At 55.0% G+C, this 18,483-nt stretch overlaps 6 protein-coding genes across 6 annotated transcripts; 3 read left to right on the top strand and 3 right to left on the bottom strand.

The window, feature by feature from the left end:
• Nucleotides 1-160: 160 nt before the first annotated feature.
• Nucleotides 161-1,514, top strand: J7T54_006792 (Translocation protein-like protein; the record flags this gene model as incomplete). The annotated part of the gene is made up of 3 exons (XM_051507386.1): nucleotides 161-650; nucleotides 701-1,251; nucleotides 1,308-1,514. 3 exons carry the CDS (start codon nucleotides 161-163, stop codon nucleotides 1,512-1,514), a joined length of 1,248 nt encoding a protein of 415 aa, XP_051366006.1.
• A 227-nt stretch (nucleotides 1,515-1,741) lies between these two features.
• Nucleotides 1,742-2,874, bottom strand: J7T54_006791 (Ribonuclease Trv-like protein; the record flags this gene model as incomplete). Its single annotated transcript, XM_051507375.1, has 4 exons — nucleotides 1,742-2,149; nucleotides 2,205-2,470; nucleotides 2,532-2,720; nucleotides 2,772-2,874. The coding sequence occupies 4 exons, from the start codon at nucleotides 2,872-2,874 to the stop codon at nucleotides 1,742-1,744; spliced, it is 966 nt and encodes a 321-aa protein (XP_051366005.1).
• A 3,114-nt stretch (nucleotides 2,875-5,988) lies between these two features.
• On the top strand, nucleotides 5,989-8,949 carry J7T54_006790 (Ankyrin-like protein; the record flags this gene model as incomplete). Its single annotated transcript, XM_051507363.1, has 1 exon — nucleotides 5,989-8,949. One exon carries the CDS (start codon nucleotides 5,989-5,991, stop codon nucleotides 8,947-8,949), a length of 2,961 nt encoding a protein of 986 aa, XP_051366004.1.
• Nucleotides 8,950-9,526: 577 nt separating this feature from the next.
• Nucleotides 9,527-13,063, bottom strand: J7T54_006789 (putative membrane protein-like protein; the record flags this gene model as incomplete). Its single annotated transcript, XM_051507352.1, has 4 exons — nucleotides 9,527-10,525; nucleotides 10,583-10,689; nucleotides 10,747-12,539; nucleotides 12,702-13,063. The coding sequence occupies 4 exons, from the start codon at nucleotides 13,061-13,063 to the stop codon at nucleotides 9,527-9,529; spliced, it is 3,261 nt and encodes a 1,086-aa protein (XP_051366003.1).
• Nucleotides 13,064-13,490: 427 nt separating this feature from the next.
• Nucleotides 13,491-13,934, top strand: J7T54_006788 (Adaptor protein complex; the record flags this gene model as incomplete). Its single annotated transcript, XM_051507342.1, has 1 exon — nucleotides 13,491-13,934. The coding sequence occupies one exon, from the start codon at nucleotides 13,491-13,493 to the stop codon at nucleotides 13,932-13,934; it is 444 nt and encodes a 147-aa protein (XP_051366002.1).
• Nucleotides 13,935-17,336: 3,402 nt separating this feature from the next.
• On the bottom strand, nucleotides 17,337-18,257 carry J7T54_006787 (Protein of unknown functionlike protein; the record flags this gene model as incomplete). Its single annotated transcript, XM_051507331.1, has 1 exon — nucleotides 17,337-18,257. The coding sequence occupies one exon, from the start codon at nucleotides 18,255-18,257 to the stop codon at nucleotides 17,337-17,339; it is 921 nt and encodes a 306-aa protein (XP_051366001.1).
• Between the last annotated feature and the right edge of the window lie 226 nt (nucleotides 18,258-18,483).

The raw sequence follows: 18,483 nt of genomic DNA, 5'->3' as shown, positions 1-18,483 counted from the left end.
CCCTGATTCAAACACCACAAATCTTTCCACAAACTTGCACGGCAAACCCGCCCGGCATTCCCGTTGGCCACATTGGTACTCCCGGATCGCAGCCTTTTCCAGCCATCGTCTTCATTTCACATCCGTGTAATTTCAGCAGACTCTCGATCCATTCTACAGTATGGCGACCCCGCCACCGCAAGGCTCGGGTCGCGGCGTACCTGTTTCGATACCGCTGCCCGCTGGCATGCCCCCGATCCAGCCAGGCCAGCGTCCAACTCCCGAGCAGATCCAATATGTTCAGCAGAAGCTGCGAGTCGATGCTGAGGCTGCGGGCATGACTGTGCCCGAGTTTATAGAGCAGATCCGGAAGCAGGCTGCCCAACGAGCGCAACAGCAAGGACAGGCGCAAGAAGGCCAAGGGCCTCCGGGACAGCCAGGCCCGGGAGGACCACAAGGCCAGCAGCAGCCGGGCGGCCAAGGACAGCAGCAGCAGGGACAACCGAAGCCGCACCAGCATGGCCCTCCGCAGCAAATGCGCCCCCAGCGCCAGGCGATCAACCCAGGTCCGCCCAAACCCGAGGCCCTAGCCATGGCCAAGTTCCTTCGGAGCCAGGATCTGAAGACTCGCACGTGTATCCTCAACGGAGAGCGTAGAGACATGTTTCGGGGTAGGTCCAGCTTTTCCATCCGCACATGTGCAGAACTGACATGGAAGCAGTCAAGCGAGCTCTCCGAGCCCTCGAGTCACCCGCCTACGAGAAAGCGCGCAAGAAGAACCCACTCCTCCCCGAGATTAAGGATAGGGCCTCGCTCGAGAATGCCTTCAAGCTCCTCCCGCTCAGCATGCTTGCCCTCAGGGTCAAGCAGATTGACCCTCCACCTGGCCCGAACGGCAAGAAGGCCAAGCGTGTCAAGGGCCAGTGGAATGTGAAGATTGAGCAGCAGCAAGAAGCTGGCGACGATATGTACTACGCGTGGCTCTACGAGGGCAGCCAGGTAAAGCGCCAGCTGTATGCTGCCTTGGCCCTCGTCGCCATCTTTGCCGTGGTTCTCTACCCGCTCTGGCCGCTCAAACTCCGCCTGGGCGTGTACTACCTGAGCTGGGGCATGCTGGGCCTGCTTGGCCTGTTCTTCTTGATGGCCATTTTCCGTGTCATTCTGTTCTGCATCACTTACTTTGCGGTACCCCCCGGACTTTGGCTGTACCCGAATCTGTGGGAGGACGTGTCCTTCATGGACAGCTTCCGACCCGTCTGGGCATGGCACGAGGTAAGGCTTCCGCTCAACCCGAGGGCAGGCATGTCTGATATTGACCAACTCACCAGACTGAGAAGCCCAAGAAGAAGAAGAAGTCCAAGGCCGAGGGCGGGGGTGCGGGCGCGTCCAGTGCCGCTTTCGCTGCCTCCACAGGTCAGCCTGCTCCTGCTTCTGCTACGACCACTGGCACCGACACACAGGTCAACTCGGGCGAAGTCCAACAGCGTTCGTACGTGGCCCCCAAGGTCGAAGAGGACGGGAACGACGATGCCTAATCGGCTCAAGTGGGATCGTCCCCCCAAAAATATTGGCGTTCTGGCAGGTCACTATGCATGCATTCAAGAAAATGGATGGAGGGTAGTGGGTGGGCTAATAGGGTCGAGCTACGCAACAGACTGCCTGTAGCGAGTATTGCGATGGTCTTTTTGTCATATCAATCATTTCTACTTGGTGTATGCCCACTTGTTCTCATCATGTCCCTTTTCTTCAGAGACCTTCCGAGCTACTGCTCGCTACCCTTTGCGCGCTCGTAGTATTTGATGGCGTTCTCAGCCTTGGCACAGGTCGTGACGAAGCTGTCGATCACAGGTACGCGCAACCCCTGAGCACGCTGCGGGGCACCGAAGACATGGTAGTAGTACCAGATCTCGTTAAGCTCAGTGCGGCCACTATCCATCGAGCCCTTGCCAGCCTCGGTCTCGTTGTAGCGAGGACCGGCGCAACCGACAAAAGGCAGCTCACCAAACCCTTGGGTCAGAGCCTCTTGAATATTACCAAGGGTGTACGGTGTGCTGTTGGAAGGGATGATGCCATGTGTAGCGAGCCAGCCCCAACTGGGGAGTGTGCGGAAGTAGGCAATGGTGGTCTCGAAGTAATCCCACAGATCATCCAACACATGCATGTTAGGACCCTGTCTCTGTCAGCTCGCTGGTCACGTAGGGCGTGCCCTGCTCTCGTAGACTTACGTAGCACTCGGTCTGGAAGGTAGAGAAGCAAGTGGCATGCTTGCTATATTCGTGGGCCCAGAGAATCCAGCTGGCTTGATCGAGTCCGGGCCAGTACTTCTCCATGTACTCCATCAGATCGGCTTTTCCGTTGGGCTCGAACCACTTGGAGATGGGCTCGCCATCATAGGGCACAACAGGCGTGCCATCCGGTGTCCCTGTAGTGGTGTTGGGGTAGGGAAGAGGGTCATACTGCCGGGATAGGTCGCAGTACTGAGTATAGGAGCCTGTAAGTGTCATTTTTAGCTACGAATTCTTTTGGCCGGAAAGGCTTAGGCAATACCCTACCATTGCAGAAATCAGGCCACAAGCCATGGATAGTCCATGAACGCTGGGGAAGAAGCTGGTTTTGATCCTCGAGGCCGGTGTGAGTGTTCCAGTACTGGGTCAGGAGTACCAGACCACCAAATGTCTCAGTGCAGCAAGTATCGACCTTGTTGGGATCGGCCTTGTCACTGCAAGAAAGGATAGGGTCCGCTGAGAAGATTGTCAGTTTTGCTGCCCTGGCTACGGTGGAATGATGCATACAAAGAGCGCAAGTGTGGTTTTCGTTTGTGATCCCGGGGTAGAGACCAGCCGCGGCCACGCACACGAGTGCCGCGACAGCGATCAGAGAGTCTTGACGATACATGATGCAGCTTCACTCAGGATTGCCGTTTCAGACGAAAAAGTTCAATGTCTCGACAAGCCTCGCTCCGAGCAGACGACATTGCCGCCCTTTATATCGCGCGTGGAAGTTCTTGCCCACTCCAGCAGAGCTGCCAAACCGAGCCCGGTATAACAAAACTACGAGCGAGAAGCGCATGCTCGCTGCAGTACAGCTTCAATTGCCCAAATTTGGGTTGTCATTGGTCGTCTCTGCCTCTGGCAACGTGCGCGACTCCACGTGAAGAGCAGGTGCTCAATTGCCGGGACGTGGTTGGGTGTTGGACGCGTTGCCGTTGAGACCAGCCTCCCCAAGCAGCATGGGTCTGCATGTTCCTTTGACCTTTGGCTTTGGGGAAATCCTCTAGACTGATGTTTCACCTGGGCTGTATTGAGATCTCGCGATGACCTCGGTCTGGGGAGCAGGAGGTTCTAGCATCGTGTTGTCGCACCTTGGGGTACGTACTGATCATTGCAAGCACAGATCCAGTGGGCCGCCGGGGAGATCGATGAGATTCCTCTAGCGCCAAGGGGTGTGTACCTTGGATCTGGGAGTGAGCACCGAGAGACCGGAAAACGGCGGACCTAGTCTAGATCCTACAGGAATTAACACGTCCCGCAAAAGTCGCCCCCGTTGGTAGGGATGAACCACAATCATTGATGGCGAGAGCCCGTCGACGGGTCGTTAGCTCCTGACTACGGACTCACGGAAGGAATCTCCAGAGTCCTAGACACAGCACGCGCTAAAATGATGAAATTGCATGAAAATGGCAACCGTCAGGGCCGCCAGGAGTTTAGGACCCAGGGCCAACATCTTCACACGTGGGATCCCGGGTGGGACGCGTAGCTGGAGCCTGGCGTCTTTTAGACTCTTGGACTTGTAGTTGTGGCATGAAAGTTCGAAACTGCGTGTGGACGGGAGGATAAGTAGCAATCGTTTTGGGTAAGGTCATCAGTACGTACCTCAGGAAGTATGGATAAGGCAAGGTACCTCTAGTTATGTGTTCACGCCGTTCTGGTGCCTGGTCTAGAGCGAATCCTGATGACCAGTAGTCCTGTACGTGCGTACTTAGGCAGGTACGTGCCTTGGCAACGCCTGCACCTGACGAATCGAAGTGCTTCAAGCATCAGTAAGCTCAAATCTCAAATTCTCAATACGTGTAGGATCCGACTCCATCTCACGCGGCACGGAAAGAGCTGAAAGAAGACCCGGTGGTGTCCGACTCTGAAGCAAGTACCACCCGCCGCTGGGCCATGGCTAGGGTGCGCATTGGGTGATAAGGCATAGTCTAAAATAAGTCAGTAGTTCGTGAATGAGGCAGTACGTACTACTCCGTACGTACATATCACTGCTATGCACCTTCCTCCGATCAGGACAGGGTGATTGCCATCATTCTGTTCCGATCGATCAGTGAGCCACTCTGCTCTCAGCCTGATTTCTCCCACTCTCATGCACCCCCGTCGACCCCCATATGTTCATATACTTGGAACCAACTAATGACCGACCTAGCAGGTATGATCAAATCCAACTCCATTGCACCTTGACAAGCTCACAAATACACAAATACACACTCAGATACCTAGTCAGACTTCAAGCCCCTCATTCCCATTTTCCGGGTAATGACACTGGCAGCATCCACAGTGGACCCCGTGAATAGCGCACGCAAGAAACTTACAAGTGGGCTGCGCTATCGACCATGTATCGGGACGACCGCACATTCTATGCTCGCAATTCCCGCGGCACGCTGTTAGGTCTTCCGAACCGGACAGGGTGGGTGCTTCGTCTGGTCTTGATTCGCGGGGTGCCCGCAAGGAACAGCCGAGTCCGATCATCAAACTCCTCGCTTGACCAACATTCGGGCGGAGCGGACAGCGACCCGCACAGCGTGGCGAGGCACGCTCCGCGACAGCTGGACCAGGAACGATTCAACGAATGAGTACGGTACGGCACGGCTGCTGGATCGAATTTCAACAAGGCGGACTCCGTACCGCATGAACACAAGGAATCTTCGGTACTTGCTCCTCACTATCAGAAATCGCCTGCATAATGCACCCCGCGTGGACGGTGGCTTTTAAACCTCGGTGGTCGATCGTCTGCCCCGTCGCCGTATCGCCTACATGGTGAACGGTTGCAAGAGAAGCGGTGCAATGACTCGAGAGCCCGTCTCGTTGACATTCTGGGCTTTATAGAGGCTTGGCAGCCCAAGTCGACACCTTGTGAGTTGCGAACAATGCCCCTCAAATCAGATCTTGAAGCTGAATTGGGTGCGGCCGCCGGGGTCAGGGTTCAACGATAGCGCAAGGCGGGTCTCGCGCGAGTCAAGAACCAGCTTTTAAGAGCCCGCAGCTGCCATTCAAGGCAGATCTACTAGGACGCAGTCGTCTTAAGGCAACGCAAGAGGCCCCTGCACGAACGGCGCTACTACTATTGTGGCTATTCCTCCTGCGATCCTGTTCCAGGATGCGAGTCCAGCCACCGGCGCATGGCGCCTTTGGCGGCCTTTCTCACAATTCCGACTGCAGTTGTGTCCATAAACGTGGATGTGCAGAATGCTGAAACCTGGGCACTCGTCGATCGACCGCGATAGCAATGTCAGTAAGCTGAACGAGCTCTCGGGTCCAATTTCTCCAAATAAGCAAGAGAAAGAAGGCACGGCGGGCATGGCAATACCAGTTCCTTCACAAAGCCAATTGGAGACTCTCTTGACGGCCAATGCTCGGCCCGTCTCTTGTGTGTACAGATACGCTTGAACTTATCCTTTCCCCGACGCTAGTCTGGCCGCGTTTGCTACGTATAGGTTCCCTCCAATGATCCAGCCATGCCCTGGTCATGAGCCAACCAACCAACCACTTCGTGTAGCTTAGTGGTACTCGAGACACACCTCCGCCCCAGTCTCGACATGGGACTGATACTAACTAATAGTAGATCACGGGTTGGTCGAGGGGGCCAGGCTGAGGCACAGGTACCAATTAATCTTTATGGCTGCTTTGCTGGCAACTCTTGCTCCTCTAAAAGCGTACATAAGCCCAAGCTATGGAGCTGCCATATCTGCAATCTTTTCCTGCTCGGATTTAGGCTCTCGAGTTGCCTGTCAGCACCATGAATTCGTCGATTGCCTTGCCGAATCCGACCCAGTCTGACAACGAGTTCTCCTTTCTCGAGGCTCTCAACATCGGCCCTACAAGTGATCAGCTGTCTCTCATGTCCAAAGAGAGGCTTGGCATACCGACACAGGCTCCTCTTCACGATACTACCCAGTTCAAAGGGCTCTCAGCAGCTCCTGTCATCACGGAGACACCCGTACGACCACCAAGTCGAAGCCGGACAGCCAAGATGACCGCGTCGGCTGCCCACGCCCGAGCTCAGACACAATGCCTGGACGTGTGCCAGAAGACCACCAAAATTGGGGATCGTATTTCAGTCCGCATGCTCGAGTACCTGACCTCGGTCAAGCAAAACAACATGCCCTTCGGGCTAGACAATCTTGCTCACAGCTTCTTGTCCACTTGCCAAGTCCTCCTCACTCTGCAGGCCGGGCTCGAGGAATGCTCCAGGGCTGGTCCATTCTTTCCCGCAGATCTTCTGTCGGAGCTGGAGAAGAAGTTTCGCGTGTGTCAAGCCGACTTCAACCTACTCGATCAAATGCTCTTGAAGGTGCTTGAAACCGAAAGAAAAAGCCATGGCGCCATGGGAAAGATGAAGCGTGGCTTCAGCAAACTGTTTGGTGATACCGACTTCAGCAAGATGACTTATGCCCTGGAGCAGACACGCGAATCTCTGAGGATGAGCGCTCTAATGTTCCAATGGAGCCTCGGCAACGAGAAGATCGAGAGCTCACAGGGCATCGGCTTCACCGGCTTGGCAGCTGCTCTGAACAAGCTGGACAGCAAGAAGCCGACCGCTGCTCTCGACCGAACCAAATCGTTGGACGCGAGCCGTTCACACGCACACCTTGCTCAAGATGGCGCCCATACCGCACAGCCTCCTCTACCGCCGTTGCCTTGGTCGGAAAGATCTGCATCGATCAATCAGAATCCTGCACCTGCCGCTTTCGATACGTCGTTGGATTCGCGCAACCAGATCCCGGACACGCGGCACTGGAGCACAACAACGCCTAGCTCCGTGGGCTCCCACGAGCGCCCTGTCCAGAACCACCAGTTCGATCGACTCAGCTCCTTTGAGGAGACACTCTCGCACCATACCGGAAGCGACACAGCAACCGATGGCCTCTTGGAAGAAATTGCTGCTCTCGAGCTCGGCTCTACTGGGTCCAAGGGCGTCATGCGCCTCAAGGTTGATCCCTTCACCATGCCACGCTGGACGCCCCGGGCGAGCGGCGGGGCGGATGGCGCCGGGATGAAAGGCGCCTTGACAGCGGCCATTCGTGGTCGAAACCACAAACTAGTTGAGCAGCTGCTCGATCGTGGCGTTTCGCCCAACACGGGGCCTGAGATCAATGCTTTGATCGAAGCAGTCCGTGTGCAGGACTCTGAAAGCATTCGGCTGCTGCTCTGCTTCGGGGCCGATCCCAACGGAACAGATCGAGAGGGCATGACGCCGCTTGCCGCTGCCACAGAGAAATCCTATCTTCCTGGCGCAGTCATGCTTGTCAAGTACGGCGCTGATCCCAACGTCAAGGCAGGTCCAGAACCGGAATCGCCCCTGGCAATGGCGACGGTTGAGAACAAGGTCAGCCTAGCCCACTTGATGCTCATGTATGGCGGTGACGTGAGCATCCTCAATGTGGAGGGCGACACGATGCTCATTAGCGCCATCAACAAGAAAACGCCAGCCAAATTTGTCGATCTCCTGCTCGACTACGGTGCCGATCCGAACGGGAAGAGCGAGGAGGGCAAGACGGCCCTCTTTGAGGCTATCACTTCGTCTCGCGCGGATATAGTCACTAGCCTCTTGGAGCATGGGGCCAACCCCAATCTTCCAGGCCCGAAGCACATGCTGTGGCCTTCGACATACAAACCACAGTGCCTCCAGATCATGCTGCAGCACGGGGCGGACCCCAAGAAGGCCCCCGGCATTATGGAACTGGCCGCAAGCCTCAACAAGATCGAGTCAGTCAAGATCCTACTCAAGGCTGGCGTCGACCCCAACGCAAAGAAGGATGGCGTTTACACGCCCCTGTGCACTTCGATCCGAGACAATCACCCAGATATCTTCCAGCTGCTGCTGAGCAGCGGCGCGAACCCAAACACACCTGCAAGCGAATACCCCACTTTCAAGTGCATCACTCACAATCGACTGCATTACCTGCCTCAGCTGGTGGCCGCTGGGGCGGACCTGAATAGCCCGAAGGGAATCGTCGAGACAGCTGTTGCCTTCAACAGCATGGAGGGGCTCGTCTGGCTCCTCGACCAAGGAATGGACCCGAACGAACGTAACCCCAAGGGCCAGTCGCCATTGACCACCGCCATCCGCGAGAGGCGCACAGAGATGGTGGATCTCTTGATCATGCGTGGCGCCGACCCTAACAAGCGCGGTGAAGATTGGCCGGTTTGCATGGCGGTGCACTGCCCCATCATTCTGCAGCGCATCTTGTCAGTCCTTGCTGAGCCTCGTGCTTTCAAGGGTGTCATTGAACGTGCTGTGGCCGCCAACCAGATCGAGTCCGTCAAGCTTCTCCTGGCCGCCGGCGTTTCTGTGGAGGACAAGAATGGCGGCGTCTTCTCTCCCCTGACCACTGCCATCCGCGAGGATCGTCGGGAGATTGTCAAGTACCTGCTCGATCCCAAGGGCGGAAACGCCGACATCAATGCTCCCGGCGAGCATCTGCCCATTGTCAAGGCCGTACGCCGCTACCATGGCGAGGACACGGCTATCATGGAAATGCTTCTTGAGAACGGCGCGAACCCGAACAAGGTATACCGCGGGTGGAATGCCATGTTCCAAGCCATCGAGAACGGTGATCTGAATGTGCTGCGACTCTTGAAGGAGAAAGGCGGTGGTGTCGATCCCGACGTAAAGGACGAGATGGGCCGAACAGTGCTGGAGATGGCGGAACAGAGGGGATGGGAGGAGGCTGTCAAGCTACTGCAGGAGAAGTAGAGGCAGTGAGTGTGTAGAGTCGTGAGATCCGGGGGGAGGGGGGCGTCGGGCGTGGGATTTTATACGGGTTCTTGGTTGGTGACGAAGCCTCGGACGGCAATTTCATGTGTCTAGGATAATGTAATACCCCATTGACTTTCGATTATTCGTATCAATGTGCAGTTTTGTGCTCGTATTTTGGAGTCATCGTGGTGCGTCAGATGCGCCGCAGTCTTGTTCGATGAGGCTTCGGCCAGCCTTTTTCGGTCCGCTACTGCCTACGTGAGCTACAGTATATAGTCTAAAACTCGAGAGTGAACATCATAATCCGGTATGGTGTAGTGGCTAACATTTGACGCTCTCACTTCCATCAAGGTGAAGCACCGTCAAGCCCAGGGTTCGATTCCCTGTACCGGAGTCTTCCTTTTTTGTTTTTTGATCCTTTTGCCTCTCGAAGCTGTGGCCATTATTCTTTTGTCTTTTTCGTGTTGAGTAGTAGTTGAACATGTTGGATCAAAGATGCAGAGACGACAAGGCAATGAACAGTCACAATGGTGTAGTACCACAGATCTTACAAAAGCAATGTGTGATAGTCAATTCAAGAAGTTGATGCGCTGAAGCCTCGCCTCCGTGCAACAGTGCTTTGACGCTGCACTCTTGATCCCACCCTGCGCAAGCTTGCTGGCAACGCATCATCATTATCATCTTCATCCGCAATGGCTTCCTCGGGGGCGGCTTGTGGCTGTCCCCTGTTAGCAACCAGCACTCGTCTGAACCTTTGCACGGACGCTGCAACACTGGCCACTCTGGCCAATGTGTCTGTGGTATCACTAGCGGCCGATGACGTGACAGCTTCGTCTATAGCCGTGGTGGTCCTCCCCGGTTGCCGCTTGGTACGGACTTGCTCAACGTAGTCGCTATATTGCGACCTCTCAAATAGGCCGCTGCGAAAGGCATTGACGCCCACCAGGATCTTGGTCAATTCAACGAGTTCCTCGAGATACTCGACAATCTCCATGAGTCCTGCAGCATTTGCATTCCAAGCAAGAAACTTGCGTTGCGTCACGAAAGATGCTGCGTTCTCGGAGCTTTGCCCATCTTTGTCAGCGCCCGAAGGAGTTGCCCCTGTTGCGATTTTCTCCTCCACAACCTCGCGCACCCGGCTGACAAGTCGCAATTGCGCAATACGGGGAGACGGTAAAAATTGTGGCAGCGGGAGCCAGGTGGTCATCGCCTCGTGAACGGAGAATAGCATCAAATTGTTGGCGGCTGCAGCATTACGCCTGTATGCGTAGACCTGGGCATGGAGGTCTTCCAGCATCGACGAGCCGTACGCCTTCCGAATGTCGACCACCGTATCCAGCCGATCAATAATCTGGTGCAATACGTAAATGATCTCCTGGTAAATGGGCTCAAACGGCTTGAAGCTGCCCTTGAGTCGTGGCTCGTTGAGGCAAAACGGGAGGAAGGCGTCAGCTGCATCAAGAGACGCCTGCGCCTTATTCCTCGCGTGAGAAAAGGCATGGTGTAGCCTTTGGGAGCGGAAGTTGGGCTGTGACGGGCTGCTGATCCCGACTTGAATAACCGAGTGCATGCTCTGTACGTGACGAACAGCTGCTGAAAGGGAATCAACAAGGCGATGGCGCGCTCGCACCGGAAAGACAAAAACCTCCACGGCAAGGGCGACTAGAGCACCAACGAGAAAGGCGACCAGGCGATATTGGAAAGTGTCGACCGCAGACTGGGGCTGGCTAATGGCAGCTAAAGAGGTTGACAGTCAGCAAAAGAAGCAGCCTTACAGAGCCCAAAAAGACTGACCTGTCGCGACGACACACATTGAGGTCGTCGCAACCATACCCGCCTTGACGTATTTTGTGCCGACCTGGACATAGAACGAGAACACGATACCTAGCATGAGAACAGCCACCATGGCTACACGATTACCGTCGCCAATCTCGTACGAGACGAAGCCTAAGATGCAGCCAAAGATGACACCAGTGAGCCGCACGAGAAAGACGAAGATGGAGGTTCCGATGGACACCTCAAACGCCAGGACTAATTGGATGGGTGCCCATATACCGCGAACACTGCCATACCATTGCCTCCAGGATGACACGAACGAGGGCCAGCTGACAATCATCACGGCCAGTGTGAACCTCAAAGCATACGCAAGGTCATCGGATTGCTGAGCCCATTCCAAAATGTCAGCGAAATTTTCTCTGACTCTACCCCAAAGGGTTCCCTGTTGTGGTGTTTGGGCCGGCGTCACCTTGGCCTGGGATCTGTGCGTACTCTGACCAGGTCGCCTGCACCCACCTGATCCGAGTCCCTGCTCCTCGTCTTGTGCTGAGGGGACACCGGAGACGCTGCTGTCTGAAGTGTCTGGAGATGATTGCGGCCTTTTCTTTTTGCCTGCAAGGGTCTCCTTTCGAGCTTTGTTCGGCAAGATCATGACATCCGAGTCGCTTGTCGTGGACAGCCACTTTCCAATGTCGGCATAATGAGGAACCCAGAGACGTGGCCGGTCATGGCGCTTCCTGCGTTCGTCTACCAGCTCTCGTGCTTTGTGGAGCATCTGCAGCACCTGCAGTGCGGATTGTCTGAGACCCAGGATGAAAGACGAGATAAGGAACATTTCCATGCGTGGTGCAATATCCACACCTTGCCCTGTCTCCAGCAGGCAAGCCAACTTCAGCTCTCGAGTGGACCGCTCGTCGAACTTTCTAATGGCGTCGAGGAAGGCATCCAAGTAAAGATCCACCTCCTCCACCTCCACGCCATCCGGCCTGCGCAGTCCAGAGGGAAGGGTCTCGACATCATAACAATATGCAATGCTGGCCATAAGTAGCAGAACAGCCCTGCGGAATTCCTCACCGAAAGCTGACACGGGCTCACGCAGACGCTGCAAGACAGCTTCGAGTTTCTGCACACTGGCGGTTGTGATTTCTCGGAGAGGCTTCACGTCGTCTATCGACACCAGGTGATCCCCCTCATCTTGCATGTCATCTTCTGGAAGCTGGTGCAGAGCCTGCGATCCAGGCGGCGCACCTTTGCTGAATGGTGGCTTGCTTGCTTGACGCGAGGATTCCACGTCGGTAGCTGCGCTCAACATTACGTACTTGTTCTCGCAAGCATTTATGAGAGTCACCACGTTCTGTACGAGCCCCGATGCGCCGTGCTTGCTGATGGGCTTCAACGCCTTGGGCGAGAGTGGTGAAATGGAGAACTCAAAGTTGACTTCGTCCTGGGCCATTTTGCATCTCGCCAGCGCTGCTCGCAGACCAGGCTTCTTTGAGGACAGTTCGACGAAGGTTGTCAAGTTGATTTCTTTCTTGGGGATAGTCTGATTGCTGCCGACATGGAATGGGTTTGGAAAGTCGGCTAGAAAGTCCGTCCACCACGTTTGTTTTTTCTTGTTGGCAGAGGCCCTGGATGCGCCAGACTGCCTCTGCTTCGCCTCGGGCGAGTCTCCCCCCGTCGTGATGAACCAGTGTGTCGCGCGCTCCACAGTGTCAAGGGTCTCCCATAGTGTTTCTAGTGTCGACTTGCCCAGGAAGCTTGTAGAAAGCTCCGGGAAAATAGCGATGTTGACAAGAAGCACAATACCTCCACTAGTCAAGATTGGGTACATGATGCTTGTGAATGATCTCAGTGTGACCTCGGTATCGCTGCCTAGTAAAATTGTACCGGCAGCAATCATCAGAAACCACACGGGAACAAACAGTCGAGGTTTCGCAGACCGAACAAAACCATGTGTGAACGTGGCTACTAACCAGAACAAGGCACGTATCGTGGACCCAGCAGCCAAATTCTGCTCGGTCGCCAATGTCGACAGATAGAGACCAAGAAGCGCCCAGGCGAGGCCGAGGGACGCTCCAATCACGAGCAGAGCCAAGGACTCAATCATCATCGCCATGCGCTGTCCCGGATGGGCAAAGACGACCGTCATCGGGATTAGGTAGGTGTTAAGCCCGTAAACGTCCACAACCTGGGGAACCACCGCAATAGAGATGGCGATTGTGCACGCGAGGGATGCCTTGACTATGCGCTGCCATAGTTGGTTCGCTTGCCAGTCGCCCCAGAGGACGTGCACGAGCTTATTGAGAGGAGATGAAGGGGAAGTAGGAAGAGCCATGGCGCGTCGCTATCCCCTCATCCATTCCAAGATCGAGGGAGCAGACACGTCAAGTTTCTGCAATGACGAGACATGAGAGAAGTGATTTGATGAGGAGTCTTCTGCACAGCAAACCGCGTCGTTGCCGATGAAGTCATGAGTGCATGTGAGGGTGAACGCTGGCTGGCTGGAGGGAGCCAGTTTGAACTTGGGATGGCTTATCGATAATAAGACGTTGGAGAATGTTGATCAAGGATGCCGCGTGCCGTCGACCCTGCCTCCCCACACTCCGTCCGTCCAGGAACCCAGCTTGCGACAAGTCGACGACCCTCCTCCAGCCGCTACTCCCCAAACATACAAACGTCTGTTACTCGTCGCCTCGAATGAGAGGACCTGCGTGTGACGATGTTGTCCTTCATCCTGATCCAAAACCGACAGTAAGGCTTCCATGTCCCTCGGCCGAAATCGCAACGGCACGCTCACAAATGTCAGGGGTAAGACTCGTCTCGCCAAGTGGTACGCCCCGTACAGCGACGACGAGAAGATCAAGCTCAAGGGTGAGGTGCACCGCCTCGTCGCGCCGCGCGACCAAAAGTACCAATCCAACTTTGTCGAATTCCGCAACAACAAGGTCATCTACAGGCGGTACGCCGGCCTGTTCTTCTGCGCGTGCGTCGACACCAACGACAACGAGCTCGCCTACCTTGAGGCCATACATTTCTTTGTGGAGGTTCTGGATGCTTTTTTCGGCAACGTCTGCGAGCTTGATCTCGTTTTCAACTTCTACAAGGTTTATGCGATCCTGGATGAGGTGTTCCTGGCCGGCGAAATCGAGGAGACCAGCAAGCAGGTTGTGTTGACGAGGTTGGAACACCTGGATAAACTGGAATAAGCGGGTCGACGTTGGGTTTTGGCAAGCGACGTTTCATACAGCATGGGAGGAGTTCGGCGCATTGTTCCTTGGGGCAGCTAAGTACTGCTGTGCTTCGGAGACTGTACAACCCGCTCACGAGTCTTTTCTACATAGCAAGGCACTTGGTCCTTATATTTGTTCCCTATCGGGGATGTAGCCGCCCTGGCTATTCCTTCATGATGACTCATAAGACCAGCAACCGATGTTGCTTTAGCGAAGCTGCATATCCTCCCAGTATGGTACGAATAATGCTGCCTCAGAGCGGCTCAAGCAAACGACATGCCACCACTGGGCACTGGGCATGTCAGTGGGCGCACGACTGAGACAAGTGACGAGGACTAACCTCAGTTCTGAGGAGCATCGACTCCTCTTCCTTCCTCACTGTGTCATGGACCTGCCAAAATTCCAGAGCAGAAGGCCTCGGCGGCTGATGTACCCAAAGATTCTCTTTGTTCATGAACAAGGCGTTGATCCCGGGATGATACAAAGGTGTTCGATACAGAGATTTATGGCTTTGGTAAGGATATACCGGTGTCGTTGGGCGCGCCGTCAACGGAGAGCTGCAGAGTTCCCCTACCAAGGTGGGAATCTTAGAGCCACCAATCATATCGGAGACCTCATGAGATGGCTCTGCCAGAGACCCTCCGTCATGTGCTAGACTTTGAGAGCCTACTCCCCCGACATCATTGTTCCCTTCACCTAGAGCAATCCCCTCATTCGGAACCTCGGGCAGGAGTCCAGATGCCTTGACGCCGGCTTGAGCAGCGTATGGAGATCCCATTTCTTGGCCCAGTTCTTTCAAGAAGCTCGAGCATTCAAGGTTTGCTATCATATCGCCGCGGCCATTGCACCTGGCGTTTCCACTGAAAGTGCTCATGTCTGATGCGTCTGCAATGGCTTCTTCGTCCTAGCAAGCACAGTCAGCCACATCTTTTACCTCAAAATTGCACACATACGTCGTCCCATGGACTCAGACGGCCGTCAGAAAGTCCCTGCTGCTCATCTATGAATGCTGTTAGGTTCATAGAACCGGGACCACCGCTGTTGTCCATGCCGGCTGGACCACTGGAGGCTCTGATATTCTGGACTTCAGCTATCCCAGTTCCTGTCTCCGACGGCCTGGGTGAACCTTTGTAGGCTGAATAGATGAGAACCCTCCGTTTCTTGATACCCGTCCCCAGGTAGGCCACGTCGTCAGATCTCTTGCGAGCGTGACCGATAACTGTCGTTGGAACCTAAGCAACGACGGCTGCCTTTGTGCCCGGCCGAGCAGTCCAAGCGCCCGACTGCTCCATGAGCAACCCGGTAGGACGTTCAGACCCCGAGAAAAGCCCTTCGTGATACGCACTAAACGCATCATCTGCGCGAGATGAATTGTTGCCCCACTGGTCTCTGGCTTCTTTGAGGCAGTATAGTTCCTGTTGTACGCCCTGAATCGAGTTCGGAACGCCTTCAGTCTGGGAAGTCTGACCCATAATGCCGTGTTCGTCGATCTCAATGGAAAGAGGTTCTCGAGAAGCATGTCTTTCGCTCCAGGTGGCAGTAAAATTCCCGGTATCCTGCGCAGGATCCCTTAGTTGTCCTTCATGGCAGCTAGCTACATGGCCACTTGCCATGCAGCTGCCATCATACGTGCACCGGTTGCGCGCTGTTCCAGTATCGTCCGAGGTAGTCGATGGTGCTGTCAGACGCCCTTATGTGCCAAGAGTCAAAGAAGAGCCATGTCATATTGATATATTGACCACTGACCTGTTTGCTCTCCCCAATTCACGCTGATGGCGAGAGCATCCTTAGAAATTCCAGCCAATGCTTCTGAAGTATAAGATGATCCGAGATCAGAGGGCAGCTTGGCAATCAGCGTCGGAGTCGAAGATACATTCTTGCGAGGCATCGAGGCCACCACAGCTGACAGCTTGTTTTTGATCCTCTCAGTTTTGGAAAGACCTGCCGCAGCCGCTACCTGGCCTGCTGGCGACGGTCGACCGGAAAACGCAACAGTTTGGAAATTGTTCGCTTCTGTGAGAGGCTCGACGGTAACATTGGGCTTAGGCTTGCCGAGCGGCTCGAGGTTTGGGTTTGCTGACGGTGTTTCATTCTCTTTTTTCACGGAACCCGACACCACCTTGGCCTCGCGCTTTCTCTCCTTTGTAGTCCGAGTAGGCATGCTAGGCTTCTTGTCATAGTGAAAGCGAATGCCGTAGGCAATGTCCTCCATGAACTTCATAACTCTCCCTTTCTGGGCTGTGGGAGTGCCTTTGTCGGCTGCGTCTCTGCACTCCCTCCAGATGCGCTCAACCTTCTCACGTGCGTAGCCGCATTCTTCGAGGTACAGGCAGTAGTTTTCAGCGGATTTGCGAGGGAACGAACATTCACGGCCATAAGCAGGCTGCTGCCAGAGCCAGACCGTATAGATGGAAGCTCTTTCGCTGTTGGTGAGGGTACCCCAGGTGGTTTTCAGCTTCTTCCCAAGTGTCCGTTCTCTCCAACCGACAAAGGTTGGGATGGGATAGCCACCGATGTGGAACGTACTCTTTAGTATATTCGTGACTAAGGCTTCGCTCTCAATCGCGGCTGGCCACGGTTGGATCAACATCTTTTGGTAAAAGAGAAATAGGTACGTGATGGTTGGCCACTACGATGAAGTGTAGGGAAAAGGTTAGGATGATGATCTGAAGGGAATTGAAAGAGCCCTGCACAGAATTATCCAAGTGTTCAGCTGAAGGCCTACCAGGTACTGAAGTGTCCTCACCGCCGGCAGAATCAACATGGAGGCAAGGGCGCCCAGCAGGTGACTTGCATCTGAGAAGCACGTAGAAGTCGTCCGGAAACCGCAACACTCTTTATCATATCGAGATGTCTTTGTGTTACCTTCTGGAGTCATCGAGTAGCGAAATTACTCCGCGTGCACTGCTTTAGATGAAGCGCGAACCCCTTCGACTGTAGAAATGCAGCGGCATGGTATCAGCGCATGTGTTCGACCGTAGCTAGCCTGCTCAAGTCCATTCAAGGCAACCGAGCAAAGACCAGGCAGTGAACGCCAGCGGTGATGTATCGCCGAGGCTGAAGCTCACTACTGCCACTGCTCTTGCTCAGTCAAAGATATGGTCAAAAAAGGGGCGCCATCCTTTGGATGTAAACAAATAGAAACATGCAGACACTTGTACGGCATAATCTGGCTCACGAGCCGTTGGACATTCAAGATTGCCGTGCCAGCCTAGAAAACACCAGTCGCATCCTGTTCACTTTCTCATCACAGACTGCAAAGCAGCACGACGACGAGATCCCATCATTCTGACCATGGACAAATTGCATAAACAGGCTTGTCTCGACAAAACTCCATGCAGGAAGCGCCAAATGTATGTGCAAACAGACTAGGAACCTCTAAGGCTTCTTCAGCGCAGCAAAGCGCTTCTCCAGATCACTGATATCAGGTACAGACCCATCAGGACCCTTCTTCTTCCGTAACGCGGCATCCTCCATCTTCTTGCTGGGCTTCAACTCCACCGACCCCAACGTCACCTTGGGGTGCATGTTATCCGTCGTCATCCGAGGTGGTGTGACGGTCAAAGGACTGGTCGGCCCGGCTGGCCGCAACGTCCTGGCTGGTGTAGATGCGGCCTCAGGCTGATTGTCAGTCCCTTGCGGCTCAGTGGACGCTTCCACCTTGGTCCCATCTCTCGGCTCGTCGTCATCGTCACCGTCTTCAAACTCTGGAGGGGGCGGCGTCCGCCTCTTGGGCCAGTCCACCCCATACGCCCTGGCAATCTCCTCGAGGTACCCCTGAACCAGCTCGGGCCTCGGTGGCTCCACGCTCAGCTTTCGAACCACCTTTTCGCTCACTTTGCCGTCCGAATTCTCCAGCGCCGTCATTGTAAACTCCTTGCCATATTTATCCGCCAGCAGATTCTTGACCACGTTCAGCTCTTTGATATCTGTCTTGGGCGCCGCGTAGATGATGCTCTTTACGGCTTCCTCCAGACCCGGATCGCAGACCGGTCCCTCCAACAGCCCGGCGCGCGCGAGTAGAAGCTCGCAGTATAGTTCCAGGAGTTCGTGTAGTTCGGAGGTGATGTCGCTGCGGATGATGTTCTCTACGCGAATCGTGGCCGAGTCAATCTTGCCGGCCTCGAGAAGCTGCGCCATCGCGCGCCGTTGTGTCTTGCCGAGCTGCTCATCCCTCTGTTGGGTTAACCGTAAGCGAGCGATTGCCAGCTTGAGCTGTACTTTGAGCTTGTTCTGGTGGGAGGAAGGGTGGTCAGTTGCGTCGTCGTATCGCGGGGTAGGTGGCATGAGGGATGGCATACTGTGAAGACTGGGCCGGTATGAGGAGGAGGCATCTTGGATTTGTCGTTCCAGAACGGGCGAAAGACGACGCAAACGAATCAAGAAGCTTAGGAGGATGCGCAAAAGACGTGATGGTGCGGACGGCGCAAGGCAGAGAGGCGACGAAGACATGCAGGATGTCCGTCACCGTCAAGCTGGCGCCTGCCTGTGCTGAGGCTCCAGGCGCTGCAAGAAGTGCGGGGCG

The sequence above is a fragment of the Emericellopsis cladophorae genome (assembly GCF_022114955.1).
Source record: "Emericellopsis cladophorae strain MUM 19.33 chromosome Unknown NODE_2_length_1295279_cov_118_880017, whole genome shotgun sequence".
Taxonomy (NCBI): domain Eukaryota; kingdom Fungi; phylum Ascomycota; class Sordariomycetes; order Hypocreales; family Bionectriaceae; genus Emericellopsis; species Emericellopsis cladophorae.
Note: the sequence above shows the minus strand (reverse complement) of the source record. Positions and strands in the feature narration are given on the sequence as shown.